Source organism: Nelumbo nucifera, chromosome 2, assembly GCF_055504915.1.
Source record: "Nelumbo nucifera cultivar China Antique chromosome 2, China Antique-T2T, whole genome shotgun sequence".
Lineage (NCBI taxonomy): Eukaryota > Viridiplantae > Streptophyta > Magnoliopsida > Proteales > Nelumbonaceae > Nelumbo > Nelumbo nucifera.
The window spans coordinates 43,524,524-43,539,606 of NC_142650.1; the positions used below are offsets into that span (position 1 = coordinate 43,524,524).

The 15,083-nt window shown below is 37.4% G+C and overlaps 2 protein-coding genes across 2 annotated transcripts; both read left to right on the forward strand.

The window, feature by feature from the left end:
- Positions 1 to 389: 389 nt before the first annotated feature.
- Positions 390 to 2,221, forward strand: LOC104588659 (dof zinc finger protein DOF3.2-like). The gene is made up of 2 exons (XM_010246678.3): positions 390 to 546; positions 1,243 to 2,221. Exons 1-2 carry the CDS (start codon positions 520 to 522, stop codon positions 2,086 to 2,088), a joined length of 873 nt encoding a protein of 290 aa, XP_010244980.1. The 5' UTR covers positions 390 to 519; the 3' UTR covers positions 2,089 to 2,221.
- Positions 2,222 to 7,806: 5,585 nt separating this feature from the next.
- Positions 7,807 to 14,300, forward strand: LOC104588677 (uncharacterized). Its single transcript, XM_088898706.1, has 8 exons — positions 7,807 to 8,054; positions 10,624 to 10,830; positions 10,940 to 11,185; positions 11,436 to 11,470; positions 11,938 to 12,091; positions 12,191 to 12,858; positions 12,977 to 13,100; positions 13,461 to 14,300. The coding sequence occupies exons 1-8, from the start codon at positions 7,928 to 7,930 to the stop codon at positions 13,841 to 13,843; spliced, it is 1,944 nt and encodes a 647-aa protein (XP_088754832.1). The 5' UTR covers positions 7,807 to 7,927; the 3' UTR covers positions 13,844 to 14,300.
- Positions 14,301 to 15,083: the final 783 nt, after the last annotated feature.

Sequence of the window (15,083 nt, forward strand, 5' to 3'; positions counted from 1 at the left end):
CTTTTCTGTGTTGTGTCTGGAACTTGTATGATTTGTAATCGAGGGGGCAACCGGAGAGCTCTATACGGACTGGAAGTTTGTGGTGGGCCCTACAGCGTCCTGCAAGTTGTAACTGGTGGGCCCAGAAACCACATAAGACGTGGGACAGGATTCTGTTAGTTGAACCCCGGAGGCCGAACCGCGGCGATTCATCGGCTTGTGGTGGTCGTGGAAATGGCCTGATGGGGGGTCCACCGTCCACGTATGGCTTGGCTGCATCCACGCGAAGCGGACCCACTCTGGCTCATCAATCAGAGTTGCAGATCGATCGGCTCGAATTTCTTTTTTTTTTTTCGTGCTTTCTCTGCGTGCAAGCCAAAAACATCGATCATCTGGTACGGAAAGCAATGATTGCATCCTCTTTCTCTGTCTATTTATTAAGGTATTGATCGTCTTCTTCGTTCTACACTTTGCATGACTGTGCCTCCTGCTGCAGGGCCCTGCTGCTTACTCGAATCTCAGTTTTGAATTTTTGCATGGATGGATCCTTCAAATGCTCAACACCAGGTAGGAATTGAACAGAACTCCAATTATATAGGACTAGCTGCAAGCCTGCAACTGATTTGTTCTTCTCTTTCTCTCTTATCCTTTATTTCTTCGCTTTCTCTCACCTTGTTTTTTTTCCTTTTTCTTTTTATGCGTTGGATCATTTTCTAAAAGAGTAATAAGAATCACGCGATCTTCAGTAGAACTGAAGTGCTTAATTCGAACAGAAAAAGACATGATTCGCCCACTATGTACTTTAATTTGCTGCAACCAAAAGGGTAGAAGAACAATAACCAAAAGATTGATAAAGAAACATGAATTTTAATGGTCTTTTATCTCTCGTTTTCGTTTTCTGTGATTTGGGTTTTTATCGTTTTTTCTTCTATTTCTATGGTGATTAAGGTACAAAACAATCAAACCTTTTCCTTTCTTTAAAATTAAAGTGATCAGCTTTGATTTCAGTAAGAATAACTACTTCGGTTATTTAAGCTGCAATCCTAGGAGATAGTTTGTAAGGGAAAATCCTTCAGCCCACTCTCTCTCTCTCTCTCTCTCTCTCTCTCCAGATAAACCTTGAACTTTGTATAACGAATTCAGCATAACCCATCTGAAATCATCATCAAGATTATTAATAGAAATTGCAGCCCTAAACTACACCAGTTCCATGTCTACTGATATTGATTTTCTCTTTCTGTGTTTCTGCTGAGATCCCTCCAGGCCATGGCTACCCATTCACTAGAAGATATATTGGCGTACCCGAAGCCACAGCAAGAGAGGAAATCGAGGCCTCAGCCAGAGCAGGCCCTCAAATGTCCAAGATGTGATTCGACTAACACCAAGTTCTGTTACTACAACAACTACAGCCTCTCACAACCGAGGTACTTCTGCAAGGCATGTAGGAGGTATTGGACCAAAGGAGGATCACTGAGAAACGTTCCAGTGGGCGGAGGTTGCAGAAGGAACAAGCGATCTTCTTCCTCAAAGAAGACACAGGACCCGTCTCTCATCACTACCAACTCCAACCCACTCCCTACTCTCCCATCCTTTACCTGTGACTCCAGTGACCTCACTCTTGCCTTTGCTAGACTCCACAAACAACCCACTCGGCAGCTGGGTCTCGACGACCACGACGGCTCTCTTTTGGGAGGCCTCAATTCGACCAACTGTGATGTTCCCGGAAACCCTTTCTCCACCACCACCGCCACAACTCCCGGCGGTATTCTTGATGCACTCAGAAATACTGGTTTTCTTGATACCCCAACTGGTTTTAATAACTTCTGCTATGGCTTTGGTAACTGTAACATGGGAGAGATGGCAAGCGGTGGTGGTGGCAGCGAAGAGGTGGCGTTGCCTTATGAGGACATGATCGGTGCAATAGTACCAACAGCAACGACAACAAAACAAGAGTTTTGTAAAGGAAGAGATGGCGAGAATAGAATGTTGTGGGGGTTTCCATGGCAATCTGGTGCAGATGGAAGCATGGGTGTTGTTGATTCAGGGAGAGAATATTGGAATGGACTTGGGTCTTCCTGGCACGGACTTGTTAACAGCCCTCTGTTGTAGATCTTCATTGGTGAAAGAAGAGAATTAAAGTCTCTCTATTCGGAAACAGGAGATAGAAAGATAGAGAACTGATATTCAAATCAAAATTAATGTAATCTTCAGAATTGTGTGAAGTAATCGAGTTCTATTGTTTGAATTTTGTTTTCTCATTTCATTATTTCTTTTCTAGACCAAGTAAGGAATATGCAGAGGTTGGTGAACTGTCTGTTTCTATTCTAAAAGAAAAGGCGATAAGAGTGATGCCTCATGTGTCTGCACTCTTTGAAGCTGATCGGTAAGAATTCTGCAGGACATTGGATTTGAGAGAGTGGGTTGGTGTTCCCAACATATCCTCTTCATGATTGACCCTTACTTTTATACAGATACAGACATTCAGTGGTTGAAGGGAAAAAAAAAACAAAAGTATATATACGAACCAGCAGGTTCAGCAATAATAATAATTTAAGGATGATAGTCAATTTTCCCAAAGTGTAAGAATTTCAGTGAAGCAGAAGCGCCAATTCCGGAGCGGAATTTTTACATTCTTAATTAGCATACCAAATCAGCAGTAAGATTTTGGCGTGAGAGATCTGTATCAGTTATTTGAATGTTGTTATTTAATGTGGGTTAAGGAATGTTTGAATCAGTTGTTAATAACTGATGAGTCAATCTTGTGCTTACCCAGACAAAAAATAAAAATAAAAATAGGTCGAGAGGCCTGTCATATGCTTGAATTCTGATCATGATAACCGAGGCAAGTTCAATTAGGTCTCCTTGTAGATTTACATATTCACGTAACACGTTTCAACAGAAAATACATTTGGTCCAACTGTTTGATTGGGCCTAATTAGAATTCTATTCCCACCCTTTTTAGGGGAAATGAAATCCCATTTGAGTTTATTCTAAATTATATAATTGTGTTTGATAGTATTGTTACTTCTACTAGCAATGTTTTAGGTTGGTCAATATAAATTTTATGAGAATTTTTTTTTTCTATCACAAATGATTTGAGATAGCAATACAATATTGGGCACCATTTTTTATTCTTCACAAAATCGTCAAATTCCATGTTTCTATTATAAATACCAACACCTAATCCAGTGCCTTTATTTGTTTAGTAATAATTAGTAGAAGTGACAACGGTACCAAATACAATCCTAATTTACATTAAAAAATGTTGCAAGTAGAAGTGTCAATGGTATGAAATACAACGCTAAAAGGGGAGGTTTTTATGATTCTCATAAACATTAGGGGGGTTGTATTTTACCCTAATAAAAAGGGTAAAGATAGAATAGACCATTAGTTATATAGCTGAAAGAGTGAAAGTACATTTTGTAAAATTAATGCTAATTGTGAAGATCTTAATGGGTAAAAAAAATATTTTGAAGGACGTTTATAGGGTTGGGATTAAGAAAAATCTATGGTTAATTGTTTATATATATATATATATATAGCAATGAACTTTGTCCTTTCTACTGTGAGTTCTTGTTCTCTTCTTTTGTATGCAATGTTGTTTGTTCTCCCTAATTGTGTTTTTTCTCTTTCACTAGTTGAATCGTTTTGGGCGCACATAACATACTGGTTCGTTGCTTTGAATTGTGAGTGCATATAACACCAAGGCTGAGAGTTGTTGTATCTTGGAGGCCGATCGCCAGTATCCTTTTGCTCCAACGGAAATACTCCAAGAGGTGGCGAAATCAGTTTTAAGAAGAGTAGAAATTTTCCACGACTTAGCTACACCGATAAGTTTTAATTAGTTCTTTATTTGATTACTGTTTTATTTTTCTATTGTTCGGATTTTCTTGTTTTGGTTTTTGGTTTCATCTCTTTTACAACCACACTACATTCATATTTACCAACATCCATTGTTACCATCAACCACCGAACACCTTCTCTTATTTCCTCCTCCCTCTTCATTCCTACCACTGAACGGAGGTCACCCTTTATATAGACGAAATAGAGGATGTGCCTGGGCCTCTATAGTTTGAACCATACATTGATAGTTGAAGCTCCACCACTTGCTATAGACCAAGGTTTTTAAAATCTAATTGGACAATGAATCGGTCAGGGGTTCAGTTCCCAGGTCGAATGGTCCGATCATTCGAACTGAACAAATGGCCCATTCAGACAAAAAAATTAAAAAATAAAAAAATAACGGTTTGCTGACTAAATCAACGGTTGGACAGTTTGTATGGTTTGAACGCCCAGGTCAGCGGTTTGTTGACTAGATCAACGATTTTTGGGAAAATAATAGTTCTAAGATAAAACAGAACCGATCATCTGACCAGTTCCTGGTTTTTCCGTTCTAGTTTTGAAAACCATGCTATAGACTAATAGTTTGATTTGGTCGTAAGGATATTAGAGAAGTAGAAATCTGCCTTGCTCTATTGTTGTGGCTAGTTATATCTAGCTGCAATTGCTGGTGGTCATCTACTCGTTAGGTCTTCATTATCTCCACTCTATTACAGCCAGGTCTAAAACCAAACCTATTACAGCCCATCACTGTCGTGTCCTCATCTGGATATATTTCTCAGAGAGTGCACTTCACACCATCCTTACAACACATCACAGCCATGCATTAGGAACATCTTCTCATGAATGATAACATTATATACGTGAGATGTTCTCAATGCACGGTTGTGATACACTGTGAGGATGGTGTAAGGCGCACTCTGTGAGGAGCAGATCCCATCTTTGTTATTTGACAGCTTAATTTTTCCTTTTATCTTTTTATTTGGAGAATAATATTGAATACAATTATTCTTTTATCCCACTAATGTAGTAATGTGTCATGCACATTAATCTTCAAAATAGCTGCGTTGTTTTTTCCGAACAACCAAACTTTCCTCATGTGGCTATGGTAATGGGATGGATAGTTCTAGAAAGGAAAAAAAGTTGTTACAGCTCCGATTGGGAAGAGTTCAAAGACAAATATATAGTACAAAACCTTATATGTGGTATCTTTAAACCGAGTTCAACTATGATATAGAAAATATATGATAACCAAAAGACTTCTCACCAGTCAATTGGAATCATAAGCATGGTAGCCAATTAGGTGTTATTTATCAAAATTCATGGGTGAATTTTGATTTGTCAAAACTCTTCCCATACCATATTTTTCCCGCATCATAGATTTTCCCTTTTAAACCTTGTATTTGTATTTATATTTTTCCAAAAGTAGGGGAGGAGTACAAATACAAATATGTAGAGTGAAAAACCATTATTTTGTATATATATATATATATATATATATATATATATATACTCTTTGCAAAGAGATAAAGAAAAAAAACAAAGAAAAAAAATTGTTTTTCCTTTATTTATTGTTATGTTGTATATATTCATAGGGGTTCAAAACATTATAGCTCATACTTGGAGTACTAGAGCTACAATATGGAACAATAATACTATTGAACTTGATGATTAAGTTCGAGAGTGGTTGAGGACTCTTATTTCACTCATTCAATCACGAAACAATCTTTTAATATTGACAATTTGAGTGATTATTAATTTTGTATGTTGAGCAAAAAATAAAATAAAGGTTATCTTGTACTTTGAGGAATAGTTTCACTTTAGTACCCGGATTTCAAAACGTGTCACTACAGTACTTGAATTTTTGAAAACTATCAATTTAGTATTCGTCGTTAACAGTCTGTCAATTATGTTGAGAAAAAGCTTGTTATCTTACAATAGCAAAATAACAAAATATTTTGTTTTCCTCTTTGTGCAATTAAATGGACATGCAAGTTAAACAATATCAACCAAGTAGAAAAATTATATGCAATAATAAAAATACAATCGACAAATAGAAGGCACAAGATTTTAACGTGGAAAACCCTCCAAAACAAAGGGAAAAACCACTGGCAACTAGGCACTTAAAACTTCCACTAATAAATCAACGGGATACAACAAAGTTCTTCTCTAGCGGTAAGTCTAGAGGCTATCAGCATCAACTACTCACCCAAAGGTGAATTTCATCACATATCACCAAATAACTCAGAGACAAAAATAAATCTCACCAAAATGATAATAGAGAAGAGGAATAGCAAATCAAACCAGTAGATATGCAGCTTGAGGCGCCATCGACTGCATACAAAAATCCCAAGACGATTGGAGAAAGGATCACTACGCAGGTTTGTGTTCTTCACCCATAAAAACCCAAAAACTTCTCTTTTTCTTTCCTCTCTCTTTCTCTCTCTCTTTTGTTTTCCGTGGAAGGCTTCACCGAACGGTTCACTTCACTGAACTTGCTAAGCAAGTTTTTGTTGCTAATTAATGTCTTTGCTCATGCAAAGACGCGTGAGGCTACCTTTATGAGCCTCTTCGACTTCCAACTCCCCACCTCCTTTTTTTTTATTTTTTGGGCCCTCTACGTGGGATGGGAGCCCAACCAACAAATTATCTAACACACAAGATGTCATATTCAATTTGTAATATTTCAAAATTCCAAACTTACCCTTTATAAGAAGACATTGTTCTTAGAGACTAAATAGAGTAGCAGTGAATAGAGTCTCAAATCAACCATTATTTACAACAATTACTTGAAAAATGTTTCCCCCCATTGATTTTATTATGTATTTTGTCATTCCCAAATAAATAAACTTATTAAAAAAATAAAAAAAAAGGAATTTATTCATTAATCACGAAGGCCATTAATAGTAGAAGAAACAGAAAAAAAAAAGAGAGAGAGAGAGGCAAGAATTAATGTTGTTCTCCAATGATTAACACCAATGGCGGTCTTCTTTGGATATGAAGTTGTAAAGAGATTTGCGGAGGCAATAGCAAGCAGGACTTCGTATGGAAGAGAAAGGAAAAAGTTAGGAATTAGATAAAGTGAATTCAATATAGTTGATTGGAAAATGAATATTAGATGACACCCAAAGGTCATTTTTATATATAATTAACGATTTTAAACTAAATTGATAGTTTTTGAAAGTTTAAGTACTATAATGATACATTTTGAAATTCGGGTAATAAAATGAAACTAGCCCCAAAATATAGGGTAATAATATGCAATTTTCCCATAAAAATAAATAAAGTGACGCTATGAAAATACACTCAAAGATGATGGTGGCATGCACTAGTATTGTTGTATGAAGTATGAACTAATATTATTATTAATGGTATTTAAGCGGACTTTAAATTAGTATAATTATATTCTATGTATCAAAAACCCGGTTGTCCATGTCAGCTTCCTCCCTTCCCTCTCCATCATCCCTTGCATTTTTTTTTCTTTTTTTCTTTTTTGTTTTTTTAATACTAATTCAGTATAGGTTATATAGGGCTTCAACTTAGGCGGGCCTAACCCCAACGGCCCAACCCAATTCATGCATTTCATTTATCAAATTATACATGAATATATGTATAAACATGTATAAATACATATGTAAATAAAATTTGTACATATTTTTTTATTAATTATACACTAACAAAATAAGAATTTCTATGGGAAGGAATTCCACTAAAATACCTTCATCAATCAAGATCTCATATTAATTCGGACGAAATTCCAATTGATTGGTTAATATTTTGGTTTGGAAGTAGGGACGGGGACCCACCATCTAGATTATCAAGTAACGGATCAAGCAAACCAGAAAATTGTTCTAATATTGATTACTAATTTATTAAGAAAAATAAGAGAAGATTTCCCGCCCATTGCATAGTCCCCGTATAAATGTCTTGGGGAAACAGAGGCCTCTCTCTCTCTCTCTCTCTTCATTATACCGGTAATTGAAACAGTAATTGCTTTTTATTTTATGTTCGAATAGTCACTACGTCTTGAAGTTCAAATTTCGAATATTTTCTGCAATTTATCTGCCGTGGTTCTCCGATCTTCGTTTTGATTCAAGAATTCTACTCAATGGATGATGGCGAGAAGAATGACTTGAAAATTGAGAGGCTACATCTGATCGATGTTTCTTCTATGGACGATTGCCTGATTGCGTCACCTTCTGGCAGTTTACAGGACTTGCAGTTCCAGTCTTCTGGTATTCATTTATCATCTTTTCTTTGATCTTGATCTGTTAAGTACATGAGGTATTTGGTTTTAGCTAAAAGGTCTCTCATTCTTTCATTGCCTACAATTTTACTACTATACTTCATTGTTCTAGGGTATTGTGATTTCATATGATACTGTGATGTTCTTTTTTTGATGGATTTGATTCCTGCTATCCTGGTTCTGTTTTCTACTCTATGTAGCATAAATGGCCACGCAATTGCTTCTTATGTTTTAATTGTTCCATCGAATTATGCTGCTTTTCGATCGTGTTTCGTAGTCATGCATATTGCATAATTGTCAAACAATGTGCAGCATCAACGGTGTTTTAAATTTCGCCACTAAACAATGTTGATCATCACACACAACTCATATCATTTTGTAAAAGGAATTGCAAAACTAAAATCCAGAAAGAAGATAGAGGTTATTCTTTCCCTACTTTTATTGTCGCTCATCTTGTGCTTGAACGTTAGTCAGGTGTTTTATTTACTCGGAAAATAAAAAGACATTCTTCTTATAATTAACTTTGAAATCCAGCTCATGATACATTCTGTTCGTTAGAAGATAATGAAGATTAAAGATTTGGTTTTATTGGAGGAATTGGAGACATGAGGAGATTAGTGTTATTTACTTGCCATTTTATGGATTAAAATCAATAAATAGAAGCCACCTCTGTATGTGTAAAGAGACACTGGAGCCTTTGGTGAATAATGAATAGGATATTCTGGTTCCTGAGGAATTAGGTTACTGGAGAAATTCGGTCTACGAATGGGTGGTCATTGAGTTTGCTTCTGGATAAAAGCAAATCCTGATAGAAAGCATTTCAGTGTTTTAGTTTGGCCTGCCCTGGGGGATTGAAGTTAGTGTTGCATTTCTGTGTCTTAAGTAATGGATAGTGTGATCATGTCTGCGTGCAATGGACTAATTAGTTAAGTAAGAAGAATATTTTGTTGTAAGTTATTTTTTCATTCTGGCGTGGATACTAAATTTTCCTCTACCACCACCATATGGTTTTTTGACTACATCCCTTCCGGAAAATTGGTCCTATCAAGTTTCACTAATTTGAATAATGGATATCTAATCATCACCTAAAGAGGACGGTCAAGACATTGTGGTCCTCTTGGTTTCCTGATCAAGCAACATCCTGTAGAGACTCTAGCATAATGGCTGCAACTTGGGCAGACTCGGGTTGATCATTTACCAAAATTTGAATGGGCTCAGGCCTTATACTGTGTAAATTCCTCATGTATCAACTTGCACCCCTAAGCATATACATATTGTAGGTCAAGAGGCCCTCTCCTCTAAATAACAGACTCTTCTAGAGCGATACAGATTTACAGAATACCACCACAAACTGATCAGAGAAATTCCTGAACAACATCGAAGTTCAAACTAAATTGATTGTTCTCAAGCCTAAGCATCGGTCAATTCACTAATGAATATGATCTTCTGGGTTTAACATAACAAAACAAAGAAATAAAACACTGAAATAGGTGGGCTGTTTTGCAACAGAACCTTAAACAATATCAAAAGGATTTGTTCCATTATCTTCAAAAAAAAGTGTGTTCCACCAAAACATATATTCCAACCCCAGTCACCACAAATTATGCTATGAATGACTGATTAAACCAAGGTTTTTAAAACCGGACCGGGTCAAATGGTCCGACCGGATGGCCTGCTCTGACAAAAAAAATTAAAAAAAAAATTAAAAGCAAAAAATGGCCAAAACCATTGTCCGGGTCAACGGTTTGACAGTTCGACCGCCTGGGTCAGCGGTTCGCTGACCAAATCAACAGTTTTTTGCCACAAAGCAGTTTTGGGGTGAAACGGAACCCGTCAGATGACTGGTTCCTGATTTTTCTGGTCCGACCATCCGGTCCAGTCCAGTTTTGAAAACACTGGATTAAACTAAGCAAAACTGGGAATTTTCTGAATTTTTCATCACAAATCCAAATCAATTCAAACATCGTTGATCTTCAAAATGGAAAGTTTTCTAAGTTCATTCACTATCAAAATCTATGGCTTTCTTTTCATAGTTTATATCTTGTCTTCCTATGATGTTTATGGGAACACCAAGTGAATAGTAAGAACAGAGATTACATCAATACTCTGTTCAGCAGTCAGCACTATTTATATTAGAAATTACATCAATAACGTTACAAATATTCAATGCAGGTTTTCTGCATGTGAATCTATAAGTTAAGTTTTAATCTAACTAGTTCCCACTAAGATCTAAGAATGACTTAATGAGTATCTGTACAGGGCTTTGGCCTTTGGAACTGAAATCTGGATTGTAAATTAGGCAGGGAGGAGTAAATGAGGCCTTTCTTGTGGTGGGAGATCAATCAGCAAATGGACCAATCTTTTTCTATTATCATTACCATCCATTATTTGTATGATACAGGTGATATACTTTAGGGTTCATATAGCTGGTTACTCATGGTAGGAAATATGCATCATATACAATAGATTGCTTTTACATTGACAAGACATTATTTCTCAGTGATATTCTCTATTGCAGAGTTGCTTAAAATTATTTCTTTTTGAACTCAAATTGACAGGATTTTCACAAAGTTCAAAGAAGCATGGCAATTTTCAGTTGTCGGAAGCTCGTCATGCTCGGGAAAATGATTTGGTATATTTGCCTCAAGAAATGGGGCAGGAATCTCAGTTGTCCGAATCCTCTGAACGAGACAGAACAAGAAAAGTTGGTAATTATAATTTGCGCAAAAGTTTAGCCTGGGATAACGCCTTCTTCACAAGTGCAGGTATGCCATCATTTCCATTAGCATTATCCATGTTTTGTTTTTCTTTCAGAATTTGGACTTTTCAGATACTTAAAAATGTTGACTTTAAAGCTCCTTATCATATCCGCAGGTGTTCTTGATCCCGATGAATTGTCATTGATAAATAGTGGGTTCAATGAGGCTAAAACACATTTATTACCTGCTATTCAAGAAGATGTACAGCAACCCACTGAGTCAATCTCCACATTAGACAGTGACATCTTGACATTGGAAAGCCTTGAGGTTAATTTGTTTGGAGATATAAGGGCTTCCATCCAAAAATTCAAAGGAGCATCTAATGGAAAATATCCTACTAGCAAGGGGCGAGGACAACCAGGTAGCAAAAGTTGTCACTGTGAGTATGTTGCCATTTCACTAATCACCTTTAGTTAAAGGATGAATTGATGCACAAAATGCTCTCTCTCCTACTGTTTGTCAAGCTCCACCGTTATCTTTTGCATGTGCATGGCAAGAACATTCCTTTCAAATTCTGTTTAGCTGAATAGATTTACATGTTTTGTGCTTCTTTTCTTTGCATGGCTTTTTGGTAAAATTATTCTGAAATTAGTGTTGATTCTTCCTCTCAGCATTGCATAAGCAGGAGCTTGCATCTCAAGTTAGGGTAAGTACTCTTTCAGTTGCCACGGACACTATTTCTTCAAGGCTAGCTTTATATTTATTTTGTCCCAGAATCTCAGATGAAGCAGATAAGCAATTCTAGGAAGCAAACTATTAGTTTACAAGGTTCAGGAAAAATAAAGGAGGTTTCTGTTCATCCACGAGCTGTACAGGCATGTACCATAAACTAAGCACGTCGTCTTTAACCTATAGATTGATATGTATTCCTGGTCTTAGCATCTGTTTTGGAAATGCGAACATGTTTACTTACAACTGAATTTTCTATGTTGCTAATGGTTGCAATTTAATTTGCTATGCCTTTAATCCTCAATATAATAATTCGTATAATTTTGCCAGAAATATATAACCTTGCCTTAACTGTTTAATCAAGCAGTGGCGATCCTGCCTTAACACTCAATAATGATGTTTTTTAGATGTGGCTTATCTAACATCTTAAATTGATTAAAAAAGGCTGCTGCTACAAGTGGAGAGCCAGATACGTCATCCCTTAGGCCACCTAAGACAGTAGGAAAGGTCAACCGCATCTCAGCTGCACCAACAAAAAGAACTTCTCTGGGTACCAACCATGCGAAAGTGGAAAATTGTACTGCTAAAGCTGGATCAGGTAAAGTACCATGAATGCAAATTGATTTATCTTGCAAGAGGAGAAACACGTTAATCTGTATTTCAAGTATTTGATTTGAACTAGATGTTACAATTGCAGGAAGGGGAGTATCTACCTTGCTGTCCAAGAGACCTGGTATTGCTGATTCATCTAGTGGTATTTCTAGGTCATCCCCCAAATCTTCTTCGGGTTCTCCCCTTGTCATCAAAGTGGAATCAACAGCTTTTTATTCCTCTAACAACAAATCTGTTACTACTTCATCTGGTTCTTCTGGTAAATCTCTCTTGAACTCTCGGAGGACCAAAATTGATTGTAGAAATATCAGTCCACCTTCTTCCGGTTCAACCCCCAAAACTCCTCTGAGAATTTCGTCGAGAAATAAAATCGCAGCCGGAAGTTCACATCTCTCAACTTATCTGATGTCAATGTCCAAGCCCTCTTCAAGCATTTTGCCTGCTAGCTCTATGGATGGATGGTCGTCGGAATCATCTTCATCAACTTCAGCCATCAACCAAAGGTCTTATAGTTCAAAGGCCAGCATTGATGTCAGTTCTCCTCAAAGAGATGTCTCTCTCGACAGTGGTTCCCCTAGGTCATTGGATATGCAGACGCATCCGCATGATCAACTTATACCACCAAGTCAACGTTCCGACAAAATTTGCTTGGGAACTGGAATACCTTCTTACTCAATCTCTAACAAGGTTTCTGGAAGTGTAAAACCATCGGGTCTTCGAATGCCATCACCAAAGATAGGTTTTTTTGATACGGTTGGTTTTTCTATTCATCCCACCTGCATTTTGCTTTCCTATTTTTTAGCTTTCAAGATTTGAATATTTGCTTTACTAAAAATGTACTTTACCAGGATAAAGTTTGGTTAATTTTCAGGATAAACCCATGGGGCGCACTTCCAGTGGAGGTCCGCAACATCATTCTACTGTTCGAAGTGGTTTGAGTAGGCATGAATCCGGAATTGGTAACTACAATGTAGGTGCCATGAAAACAAAGCAAGGTAAGATTCAGCCTTCCGTTTGGTTTGAAGGAATAGGGGTCTGGAATTGGAATCGGAATGGGTTATTCCTACAACTGTTTGTTTGGTTGGATAGAATCGGAATTCCATTTCTATTTCTGTTGGAATGGAATTCCCCCATTTGAGGGAATGGCTATTCCCTACCTCTCCCTTGGAAATGAAATTTCATTCCTATTGATTTTAATTTTCATTCTCATTCTTGTCTGAACCAAACAGATTATAAGAACAGGTCATTCCAATTTCGATTCCGATTCTGACTACGAACCAAATGGACCCTAAAATTTGATTCTCAGCACACTGAAACACTACTATCTACTTTACCAAAGGTGTCTGGTACTTCAGGGATTGCAATAGAAGATCATGCTTGCTTATTTTCAGAAGTTCGTGGGTCTTCTAGGAATGATACAAAGAACCACTCGAAGACTTGGGAAGTAGGGGGAGAGGTGCCTGATAGAATTCCACAAAATATCGTTTCTGGTTTAATTCCAGAGAGTGGCATCCAAGTTGAATTGAAGAATACATTGGGTGCAGAAAACATGCGGCAATTCCACGTGATGAATCTTGAGATCAGTCCCAAAAGATTTCGTGGACTTCATGTTTCTAAAGAAAAGGAGAATTTATTTCATTTTGAAGTAGATAATTTGGCCAAGCATTTGGTAGACATGGATCTTAATAACTCGGTGAAAGAGCTTTATGGTGAAGAGAAGTTATGTTTTATAGGTTGATGGTAATGAGTAATGACCCAGGATAATTCTGGGTTTCCAAATTCGTACTCAAAGGAACAGCTTGATGCCTCCAGGAGGGGAACCAGTTTTCTTAGATAATCGTTCAAGGCTAGTCTGCGGTCTCCCTCCACGGCTCCACCTACTTTGGAGGTTATGCCTGTGAGGACTAGAGGACTCGACATAAGAGTAAGTGATAGAGAAGGCACTCACATTTTTCCTAGAACGCATAAAGCAAGAAAACAGCCGAGTTGTGGCGTTTCATCGTTCATCGGTGTTGGAGCGCTTTGATAAAATTCCCATATCTTGCCACATGAATGAAGCAACCGTACGTAGTCTTGTTTTCGAATTGGTTGATACTTGAGACTTGGAAGTACTACAACCCTTTTCTAGTTTTCTGGCTTTGTAAAACTCTTTTGTGTGGTATCATTTATGCCATGGTTTATATTGAGGTTGGCAAGTGGTATTTCCCAAAGCCAACTCCAACCCCAATCCATGCCTTGCACCATAACATAATTCACATCTGATGGAGCGGGGAGTGGGGGTGTGGTTAGTTTAGCATACTCTAGACTAGAGAAACGAGAAAACTTGAAATCAGAATGGAACTGAAGAGCCAATGATAATCAGCATCATATGTTTGAATGTAATACTTTAATATAATCATAGTAACGTTTAGGGCCAAGTGGGATTCTTATCTGCATTACCCCAATAGAAAATCCGTCTATTCATGTTACCGCCAAAGAGATTGGGAATAAGATCAGAACCGATTATTCTAGCAATACAGCAATGGGGGCGGTTTGAAATACAATCTGACAATAAAACTGGGCATCACTTGATCGACCAGCGCCACGGAGCTCAGGACCTTGTCTATTAATCTAGAGGTGCAACTTGGGCGAGTGCTGAGCTTTCGGCCAACAGATTGAATCCTGGGACCTAGACGCTGGGCCCTGGCCAAATGAGACAGCTCTGCCCTAGATTGTCATGTTATTGGTTTTCAACTTTGAGCTTATAGTATCTTGCACTTCAAGCCTCTATATGGCTTTTCAATCCAATTTGGACACCCAACACCCATTAAAAAAACAATACAAATAACCATCAACATTCTCTGCAAAAAGTTGCAAATCAACACACAAGTTCTAAAACTTCCCGAAAAACACGACTCTTTATCTTTTTTTTTTTAGTTCACACTAACATATTTTTGGTGAAATGAATCGCTCTTTCCCATTTATTTTGAATTACGCTT

Coding starts and splice junctions, on each gene's coding strand:
- LOC104588659 (XM_010246678.3), top strand. CDS start 520: ATGGATCCTTCAAATGCTCAACACCAG. Junction 547..1,242: donor CTTCAAATGCTCAACACCAG/GTAGGAATTGAA, acceptor AGATCCCTCCAG/GCCATGGCTACCCATTCACT.
- LOC104588677 (XM_088898706.1), top strand. CDS start 7,928: ATGGATGATGGCGAGAAGAATGACTTGAAAATTGAGAGGCTACATCTG. Junction 11,471..11,937: donor AGCTTGCATCTCAAGTTAGG/GTAAGTACTCTT, acceptor TGATTAAAAAAG/GCTGCTGCTACAAGTGGAGA. Junction 13,101..13,460: donor TGCCATGAAAACAAAGCAAG/GTAAGATTCAGC, acceptor CTGGTACTTCAG/GGATTGCAATAGAAGATCAT.